Genomic DNA, 11,208 nt, shown 5'->3' on the forward strand with positions numbered 1-11,208 from the left:
ATGAAAGGATTATTGTTGGTTTAGAAACTATACTTGCAACGAGAATTCATTTGTGAAATTCTAAACCGTCAAAAATCCAATCGTCAAAATGGCGCCGTTGCCGAGGATTTGCAATGGTGTTGCGTTATTGGTTATTGTGTATATGTGAATATTGTGAATAGCTTGATTTTTTTGATTGCTTGTTAGTCTTTGCTAGTCTTAGTATTTTGTTTCATTATCTCTTATTAATTTTTGTTACTTATTTGCTCTTGCTATCATGAATTCTCACCTTGGCTATGAGTTTGGTTGTAAACATGTTGTAGGAAATAAGGACTATAATGAAGATGTGTATCAAGGATGGGACACTCAAAGGTGGGAGGAACCATATACTTATGATCAATCCTCATGGCAACAACCCCCACCAATGCACTATGAAGAAGAGCCATTTCATGATGCATACCAATCCAATGGCTATGGTGAATCTCCTTGTGACTTTCAAGAACCACCACCATATGCCTATGAACCATATCCTCAACATAACTCTCCACCATACTCACAAGCCTCTTATCACCAAAACCCTCCATATGACCCCAATCCTTATCCACCATACCCACCACCTTATGAGCCATATGAACCATACATGGAACCACCACCATTCCAACACAATTACTCTCAAGAACCACCTCAATGCACACCATCTCCATACCCTTACCAAGAAGAACCACCTTCCTACTATAAACCCTCCCTCCAAAATAATGAACCCTCTTATTCACCCCAAGCCCCAATAGACGATCCTCTCACTTTGTTACTCCAAGGACAAGAAGCTATGAAGCGGGATACACTTGAGTTTGTGACCAATTTGACCAAGTTGGTGCATACTTTAACCCACCAATATTTGAAGACTCAAGGTACTTCCGTGACCACATGTGAAAAGTCAAAAGAAGAGCAAAGCATGAAGGAGAAATTGGAAAATTCGGTGGAAAAGAAGGGAGAATCAAGTTTTGTGTTGGAACAATTGGAGGAGCCTATGATCATTGAAGAAAAGGAAGAGGTGGTTGAAGATTTAGGAGATGTTGAAAGTCCATGGGAATGTAGCATCATGGAGAACTCTTCCAAGAAGCTTGATATTGATGTTGAGGAGGGTGCGCAACCTCCAAGGCATGTCATCGTTGGAGACTTGGAAGAAGCTTATCAAGAGATGGATTCAATCATGGATAAATTTCTCTCTAAAATGGAATCCTCTCCCATTGGACATGAAGTTGAAGTTATAGAAGAGTGTGCACAACCTTTCATACCCCTGGGGAGCAATGAGAAAGAGAGCTACCAAGAGAAAAACGTTGGCACGGTGTATGTTGAGATTGAAGAATATGAAGAGGTTGATCAAAAGATGGATTTATTCATCAATGAATTTCTATCCAAAATTGAGTCACCTCCCATTAGGCAAGAAATCAAAGTTCTTGAAGACAACACCAAGCCATGTGATAAAAGGGGAAAGGTTGAAATCGAGGAAGCTCGCAAAGAGGTGGAAACAACTAAAGAAGAGCACAAGGAAGTAGACCTTGCATTGTCTAAGTGTGGGGAGGTCTCCCTTCCCAAGTCACCATCCAACACAACATTCAAGTGGGTAAAATTCTTATCCCTAAGCTTCACTTTCTCACTTGAATATGGTTTGATTGAAAATGATGGTCAACTTAGAGCTCTTTGTGGAGTTAAGGGTAGGAAAGAGTTGTGTAGTGGTTGGAAGTTTGGAATTAAGCTCATTAAGGTCAAAGCTTCAAAATGTGGGAACTATGATTGGATGCATGCTACCTTGTGTCGGTCTAGGAGGAAGACTTGGTATACTCAAGAGAAACCCCAATTCTACTATTTGACTCATACTTTTTATAGAAAAAGAAGGAGCAGTAGAAAAAGCCAATAGCCCTTAAAACCAAAAGGCAAGGGTAAAAAGGATCCAAGGCTTTGAGCATCAATGGATAGGAGGGCCCAAGGAAATAAAATCCAGGCCTAAGCGGCTAAATCAAGCTGTCCCTAACCATGTGCTTGTGTCATGAAGGTCCAAGTAAAAAAAGCTTGAGACTAAGTGGTTAAAGTCGTGATCCAAGGCAAAAGAGTGTGCTTAAGAGCTCTGGACACCACTAACTGGGGACTTTGGCAAAGCTAAGTCACAATCTGAAAAGGTTCACCCAGTTATGTGTCTGTGGCATTTGTGTATCCGGTGGTAATACTGGAAAACAAAGTGCTTAGGGCCACGGTCAAGACTCATAAGTAGCTGTGTTCAAGAATCAACATGCTTAAATTAGGAAATTCAATAACACAATCCAAAATTCTAAGTTCCCAGAGACGCCAATCACTCTAAACTACAAAGAAAAAAGTGAGATGCCAAAACTGTTCAGAAGCAAAAAGCTACAAGTCCCGCTCATGTAATTAAATTGATATTCATTGATATTTTGAATTTATAGTATGTTCTCTTCTTTTTATCCTATTTGATTTTCAGTTGCTTGGGGACAAGCAACAGTTTAAGTTTGGTGTTGTGATGAGCGGATAATTTATACGCTTTTTGGCATTGTTTTTAGGTAGTTTTTAGTAAGTTCAAGCTACTTTTAGGGATGTTTTCATTAGTTTTTATGATAAATTCACATTTCTGGACTTTACTATGAGTTTGTGTGTTTTTCTGTGATTTCAGGTAAATTCTGACTGAAATTGAGGGATTTGAGCAAAACTCTGAAAAAGGCTGACAAAAGGACTGCTGATGCTGTTGGATTCTGACCTCCCTGCACTCGAAATGGATTTTCTGGAGCTACAGAACTCCAATTGGCGCGCTCTCAACGGCGTTGAAAAGTAGACATCCAGGGCTTTCCAGCAATATATAATAGTCCATACTTTATTTGGAAGATGACGACGTAACTTGGCGTTGAACGCCAAGTACATGCTGCTGTCTGGAGTTAAACGCCAGAAAAACGTCATGATCCGGAGTTGAACGCCCAAAACACGTCATAACTCGGAGTTCAACTCCAAGAGAAGCCTCAGCTCGTGGATTGATCAAGCTCAGCCCAAGCATACACCAAGTGGGCCCCGGAAGTGGATTTATGCATCAATTACTTACTCATGTAAACCCTAGGAGCTAGTTTATTATAAATAGAACATTAAACTATTGTATTAGATGTCTTTGATCATTCGGTCTTGTGACCACATGGGGGCTGGCCATTCGGCCATGCCTGAACCTTTTACTTATGTATTTTCAACGGTGGAGTTTCTGCACACCATAGATTAAGGGTGTGGAGCTCTGCTGTACCTCAAGTATTAATGCAATTCTATTTTCTTTTATTCAATTCCCTCTTATTCTTATTCCAAGATATCCATTCGTACCCAAGAACATGATGAAGGTGATGAGTAAATAACCCTCATTATCATTCTCATTTATGAACGCGCGTGATTGACAACCACTTCCGTTCTACATGCAACCGAGCTTGAATGTGTATCTCTTAGATTCCCCAACAGAATCTTCGTGGTATAAGCCAGATAGATGGCGGCATTTATGAGGATCCGGAAAGTCTTACCTTGTCTGTGGTATTCCGAGTAGGATCCTGGGAATCCGGAAAGTCTAACCTTGTCTGTGGTATTCCGAGTAGGATTCCGGTAATGAATGACTGTGACGTGCTTCAGACTTGCAAGTGCTGGGCGTTAGTGACAAACGCAAAAGAATCAAGGGATTCTATTCCAGTAGGCGCAGGAACCAACCAGTGATTAGCCGTGCTGTGACAGAGTGCGTGAGCGTAGTTTTCACTGCGAGGATGGGATGTAGCCATCAACCATGGGTGATGCCTCCAGACGATTAGCCATGCGAGTGACAGCCGCAGAGGACCATTTTCCCGAGAGGATTGAAAGTAGCCACCGCTGATGGTGAACCCCTATACACAGCTTGCCATGGAAAGGAGTAAGAAGGATTGAGTTGAAGCAATAGAAGAGCAGGCGTCCTTGGGCCATACAGCATCTTCATATACTTAACTGAAATTCCTACCAATGAATCTGCATAAGTATTCTATCCCTTTTATTATTTCTTCTTTAAATTTCGAAAACCCATAATCAAATTTTAATCTGCCTAACTGAGATTTACAAGGTGACCATAGCTTGCTTCATACCAACAATCTCTGTGGATTCGACCCTTACTCACGTAAGGTTTATTACTTGGACGACCCAGTACACTTGCTGGTTAGTTGAACGGAGTTGTGACTTCAAATAAGGACAATTATTGAATAAATTCATACAAGTACAAAGAGCATGTGATCACAATTTCGTCCACCAGGAGGAATTCGAGACGTTGCTCGATGGAACATGTACAAGATGTCTCGAATTACCTGGTAACTTTAAATAAATATATAAGTGATTTCCTTTCAGTAGAAAATAAAAATGATTCTTCTGATGAAGTTGAATCACCTAGGAATGTAATTTCTTCTTATTTTCATAAGAAAATTTTGATGTCTTCAATCGAATTTAGTCATTGTTTAAGTTATTTTTCTTTTTGTAATTGGAATGATGTTATCAGTCAAACTGCTGATAAAATAGCAGAAGTTCATTGTATTGAAAATGAAGCTATTGTTAATCCAGCAAATGATCAAGTTCATTCTATTCCTAATGAATCTGTTGATTTCTCTTTTGATTGCATCTATGATTTAGAACTTTTGGATTTTTAAAAGTATTCAGTAAAAGATGATGACCATGCAAAGGGGCTTGAATCCCAAGATCCTCTAGAGAAAATTAATTTGGGATCTGCTAATGATGTTCGAATTACCTACATTTGTAAGGGTCTTGCATATCCTCTTCGAACTGAATTGTTCCATCTTTTACATGAGTTTAAAGATTTTTTTGCCTGAGATTATCATGAGATGCATGGTCTCGATCGTTCTCTTGTAGAACATCGATTAATATTAAATCCGAATGCTCAACCTGTGAAGCAAACCCCTTGATGTTTTGCTCTAGAAATTAATCAAAAGATTAAGGAAGAAATAGAACGGTTAATTAAAGCAAAGTTTATTCGAACTATACGCTATGTTGAATGGGTTTTAAATATTGTTCTTGTAATGAAGAAGAATGGGAAATTAAGGGTGTGTATTGATTTTAGAGATCTGAATAATGCCACCCCGAAGGATGAATATTTTATGCCCATAGCAGACATGTTGATCGATTTTGTAGCAGGGAATGAAATTTTAAGTTTTATGGACGGTTATTCAGGATATAACCAAATCTTCATCGCAGAAGATGATGTGTCTAAAACTGCTTTTCGTTGCCCTGGGGCTTTAGGCACTTATGAATGGGTAGTTATGCCATTCGGTTTGAAAAATGCTGGTGCAACTTACCAACGGGCAATGAATGCCATATTCCATGAGTATATTAGAAAATTTATGGAGGTATATATTGATGATGTCATGGTCAAGTCGAATTCGGTGAATCAGCACATTGATCATTTGAGAAAGGCGTTCATTACTATGTGAAGGAAATGATTAAAAATGAATCCGTTGAAATGCGCCTTTGGAGGATTGGCAGGGAACTTTATGGGTTTTTTTGTTCATAAAAAAGGGATTGCAATTGATAAAAATAAGGCTAATGCAATTTTAGCATTGTCTTCTCCTAAGTCGAAAAAAGAAGTGCAATCATTCCTTGGGAAAGTGAATTACCTTCGAAGGTTCATATCGAATCTTTGTGACCGAACTTGAATGCTTGCACCTTTAGTAAAACTAAAGAATGATTCACAGTTTGAATGGACGAACGAGCATCAACAGGCTTTTGAATCAATAAAGGCTTATTTGTCCAAAACTCAGATAATGGCGAATATTCTCCCACATGAGCCCTTAAAATTGTACATTGCTGCATCTCCAAACACGATTGGGTGTATGCTAGTCCAAGATGATGAGAATGGACATGAACGAGCCATTTATTACCTTAGTCGAGTGTTGACTGATATATAGACAACGTATTCTCCAATAGAAAGATTGTGTTTGTCTTTATACTATGCGTGCATGAAATTAAAATGTTACATGGTAGCTAAGCCTGTGAAAATTATTGCACAAACTGATCTTGTCAAATATATGTTGAGTTCTCCAATATTGCGAGGTAGTTTGGGGAAGTGGATGTTAACTTTGACAGACTTCGATTTACAATACATTCCAGCAAAGGCTGTGAAAGGTCAGGTTATTGCAGATTTTTTATTTGATAATTCAAATAATCTGAATGACCAGGGGGCAAATGTGCTTGACATTAAAGTCGATTATTGGAAGTTATATTTCGATAGATCGAAGCACAAAGATGGTGCAGGAGTAGGAATTCTCATTATTTCACCAGAAGAAATTTCATCGGAATTTCTGTTTGAGTTAAATTATCCTTGCTCAAATAATATGGCAGAATATGAAGCTTTAATTTTAGGCCTTGAAATTTTGATTGGAAAAGGGACTTTGGAAGTCCAGATCTTAGGAGATTCCCAATTGGTATTGAAACAGTTATCGAAAGAGTTCAAATGTAAAAATGAAAAGTTGCAAAAATATTTGGCAACGACTTGGGAGTTGTTAACAGCCTTTCAAAAAGTTTCATTGGTCCATATCCCGAGGATCCAAAACGAAATTGCTAATGAGTTGGCCCAAATAGCTTCAAGATATAGAATAGGCCCAGAAACACTAAGAAAGTTGGCAAATATCCGTCAAATATTAGTGCTTGTGGATGAAAGAGAAGCTTTGTGTATGGATGAAAGGGAAGATGATGATTGGAGGAAACACATTGCCGAGTATTTGAGGAATCCTAGTACTCAATTCGATAGAAAAACAAAATTGTGAGCAATGAATTTTGTCTTGATGGCTGATGAGTTGTTTAAGAAAGGAATCGACGGGAGCTTTTCGAGAAGTTTGAATCAAGTAGATAAAAACACTTCTTTAGGAGAAGTTCATAAAGAAATTTGTGGTGCTCATTAGGCTGGGATTAAAATGAAATGGGTAATATGTTGAAATCATGTCTATTGGCCCTCCATGATCAAAGACTGTATCGATTATGCAAAAACATGTCAAGAATGTCAACGACATGGAGCAATACAATAGATCCCAGCGTCTGAGTTGCATTCGATCATTAAGTCATGACCGTTTAGAGGTTGGGCTCTGGACTTAATTGGATTGATACACCCTCCTTCATCGAAACATCATAAATTTATTCTGATAGCAATAGATTATTTTACGAAGTGGGTCGAAGCAGTTCCTTTAATAGAGGCTGGGCAAAACAAAATAATAGATTTTATTGAGGAACATATAATCCATCGATTTGAAATTCCTCAAACATTGAGTATTGACCAAGGAACTATATTTACTGGTCAGCAAATAAAAAATTTTGCAGCTTTAAGAAACATTAATATGGTTACTTCAACCCCTTATTATGTACAAGCCAATAGGCAAGTTGAGGCGGCAAATAAAATTTTGATCAATTTGATAAAAAAGAAGATCGGAAGTAGACCTCGAACTTGGCATGAGACTTTGAGTCAAGTGTTGTGGGATTATCGAAATTCACCAAGGGGATCAACAGGTACTTCTCCTTATAAATTAGGATACGGACATGATGTTGTGTTACCATTGGAAATCAATCTTAATTCTTTTAGAGTATTAAAGCAAGATGATTTGCCTGTTGACGATTATTGGAACGCAATGTTTGATGAGTTAAATGATTTAGACTCAGAACGTATATCGGCGCTTGAAAATATGATTCGGCAAAAAGAAAGTATTGCTCGAAGTTATAATTGTCGAATAAAAGAAAAATGTTTCAGTATAGAAGAGTTGGTTTTGAAAGTTATTTTGCCAATAGAAAAGAAATCGAAGGTTCTTGGCAAATGGTCCAATACTTGGGAAGGGCCTTTTCAAATAATTGAATTATATTTCGGAAATGCATATCGAATCAAAGATATTGAATCTGGAAATGTAATCAAATCGGTAAATGGAAAGTACTTGAAGCAATACCATTGTTTATTAAATCAAAATTAAAATGCATAAGTTTGGAGATAAAAGGATGTCCTTACAAATATTGATATCCTAAGGCGAAGAAATAAAAGGTGCTAGGAGCTTGGCCAAGTCAGAATACAGTTGAATTCTCTTACTATCCAGGGCTTAGAGTATTTCGGTATGTTCATATTCTTCCTATTGAATTTTTTCGAATTTCCTCGTGCATTCCTCTTGTTTGGCCTCAATGGTATATATCTCCTTAAAAAGTTGCTGTTGCTTGCGTTGAGCAATGGCCAGAGGTAGATCTATATCAGCTTTTCTCTTTCGAACCATGGCAAGCCTTTCATTGATCCGAATTAATCCTGCTTCGAGTTCTTCTTCTTCTCTGACATAATAGGCTCGAGTAGTAAAGGCTTGAGAGATTCTTAGACTAAATTCTTTGCAAGAATCTTTCATTGGTTGAAGAGCTCATTATATCCCTTTATTTCGGAGGTGATTATGGTCGCTTTCTCCTTAAACTCTTGTAACTTATTCTGGGCAGCAACATAGTCATTGGCGATCTTTTTGAACTTCTTGAATATGGCAGAATACTAAGCTGGAACTTGAAGCTCAAGAGAAGAACTTAGAATCTCAGAAAGAATTGGTTTCAAGCCTGATGGATTGGTTCATTCAAGGGGAGAATGTGATAGGAGTCTAAGAAGAGCGATCAATTGGTTGCGAGCACTTTCATTTAGTTCAAGAAGGTGACTAGATGTTGAAGGACCTATAGGTGTTGGAGTGGAAATGGGCACCTTGTCTTCTTGAACAAGTTGGTTTAAGATATTAACCAAACTAATTAGATCATTGTCATTTGGTTGGGGGATCATACCAAGAGTTCCTGAAGGTGGTTCCAAGTCATGAGGAGTTGAAAGTCCAGAATCCCTGGGTGGACTGAAAGATTTTTCTAGTGAAAGGACAGTTTCTGAAAATCGGGTAGGTGAATCGGATTCAGGAACAATGGTTTCTGGAACTCGAGAAGGTGAATCGGAATTGGATTTTAGAACTCGAGAAGGAGAGTCAGAGTCAGGAGCCACTTAGGATCCAGTAGAAGCCCTAGCCTGAACTAGTGAAAGAGAGTGTTTGATGTTTCCAGTCTGAGATGGTGAATGTTGTTCCTTTGATAAATCAACCACTTGTATTTTTTGTCAAAATTGGGGGAACTACCCAAATGGGTTCAGCAGATGCAATGGTTTAGGCTGATGAATGAGATTTTTGTGGTTCTGGCCTTGGCTGATTTTGTTGTATGAGTTGATCAGGGGTAAGAGAGGAAGAAGTTGATTGAGCAGTGGTCTCAGGCTGAAATAAGCATATAAAATTGAATCGTTGAGCACAGTTCGATAGACTTAATATATTCGAAAAAAGGTTTACCAGAATGGGTTGTCTTCCTCTTTGAATCAATTGAGAAGCTGGGTCAGCTCCATCATCATCATCCAAGTCTAGAGAGGCATTAAGAAGATTTTGGATTGAGCTTCTGGGAAGTGTGTCTTGAAAGTAGCTAATTGAAAGCCTCAATGTGTTGCTTATCAGACACCCCATCTGCAGGTTTTATCATGAATTTTTTGAAAATGGCATTCAGTCAGAGTTGAAGAATTCAAAGAGGGCCACCTATGCTAATCAGAAAATTCTTTCAAAGGCAATTAACATATCGGCCAAGTTCTTCAAAAATGTGCCCCATAAGTAACTTAGACAAATTGAAGCTTTTCCCTTCATGTAAAAGAGCAACAAGGGGATAGAAAAGCTTTTGCATTTGAACACTTCGAGAACAGAAGACTATGGAATTTAGCCAATAAAATAAAAATGCCATATGTTCATCGTCCGTCATAGGTTCATTGTCTTCACACATATGGTGGGCAATAAATTCACTGTAAGAAGTTATAGAACTAATTTTGTATTGCTGCTCAGGTATCATATCAGAGGTAAATTCAGGGGAGCTTATTGGAAGCCCTGTGATAGCAGCCACATCAAGAAGTGACATACCAATCATCCCTCAAGGAAGGTGAAAATTGTTGGTCGTTCTATTCTAGAAATGAGTCACAACACCAATCATCCAAGGATATGTCGAGGGGGCAAAAGATGAAAGTCGAAGGAGATCTTGGATTCCCAGAGCACCCCAGGCAACGTTTTCCTCTGGTGCAAGACGTCTGTGTTAGGCTATAAAATCAGTTCCTCGTGGGGTAACTTTAGGGTTGTTTCTAAAGGCCTTTTGAGGGTTCGTAAAGAAAGAGATGTCAAGGTCTTGATTAATCAGTAAGTCTTTCTCTTGGGCACTTGGAAAAAAGTGAAGCCGTCTGTTCACCCTTTCTAAATTGTCAATGTGGTCGACAAAATAGTGAGTTTCGTCAGTGACGTTAAAGGGGATAAGGATTCTGGGGTCATCGATTTGAAGTTGCGGGTCCCCAATGATCTCATTATTGATTTGGTTCAATATGTGCAAAGATGGAGGAGTTGATTGTTGTGTTATTATACTTTTGCCCTTATCCTGTGCAGTAGCGTGAGAAGATGAAGCAGCCATTGATGAACAAGGAGGAAAGTGAGAACAGAAAATGGCAGCTATGAAATGAAACAGAATGCAAGGTTTCAAGGAGCAAAGATTCAAGAAAGGAAAAATAATAGTGTGAAGTTTAATTTAAATAAGGGTTTACTTCTTAACCGTTGTTACAAGAGGGATTCAAAGAGAAAAGAGGTAACTTTGCAAAGAAGGTAAAGTGGTGGAGAGAGAGTTTGTGATCGTGGGAGACGTGTCAAACGGGTCAAAATTGATTGAAAAAGTAAATGGCAATTATGGCCAATTAAGGTAATTCCCATTAAACCATGGTTAAAGACTAAATTAGGATTAAGTGTTTCGTCTTCTGAGGAGTGACTTCGAAAACAAACACATTCATCCTAGGGGACAATTTGTTAGTCAAAAAATAATTATATTTGAAGGTTGAACTGATTCGAAATATTAATAAAGTTTCAAAAAGGAAGTAGAGATCAAAAGGGATGCACGTGAAGGCATCGAGTGGGAAACTGTTTGGCACGGTTTCAATGAACATAGTAAATCGAGTAGTTACTCGAATGAAGAAGATCGAAGGTTTTTTCGAGTTAAGGATTTTCAGTAACTGGCACACGTTTGGGCAAAAGAGCGGGAACGGTTACCCAGACTTTCGCACACGAGGGGGGATCATGTCATTAATGATCGGTTACGGAAGAGGGCTATAAATATTAGAAAGTATTAAGAAATCAG

At 38.4% G+C, this 11,208-nt stretch overlaps 2 protein-coding genes across 2 annotated transcripts; both read left to right on the plus strand.

Moving 5' to 3' along the window:
• Positions 1–6,011: 6,011 nt before the first annotated feature.
• LOC130975367 (uncharacterized) lies at positions 6,012–6,800 on the plus strand. Its single transcript, XM_057900175.1, has one exon. The coding sequence runs from the start codon at positions 6,012–6,014 to the stop codon at positions 6,798–6,800; it is 789 nt and encodes a 262-aa protein (XP_057756158.1).
• A 564-nt stretch (positions 6,801–7,364) lies between these two features.
• LOC130975368 (uncharacterized) lies at positions 7,365–8,640 on the plus strand. Its single transcript, XM_057900176.1, has 2 exons — positions 7,365–7,934; positions 8,530–8,640. The coding sequence occupies exons 1-2, from the start codon at positions 7,365–7,367 to the stop codon at positions 8,638–8,640; spliced, it is 681 nt and encodes a 226-aa protein (XP_057756159.1).
• Positions 8,641–11,208: the final 2,568 nt, after the last annotated feature.

Source organism: Arachis stenosperma, chromosome 4 (genome assembly GCF_014773155.1).
Source record: "Arachis stenosperma cultivar V10309 chromosome 4, arast.V10309.gnm1.PFL2, whole genome shotgun sequence".
In the NCBI taxonomy this organism is placed as follows: domain Eukaryota; kingdom Viridiplantae; phylum Streptophyta; class Magnoliopsida; order Fabales; family Fabaceae; genus Arachis; species Arachis stenosperma.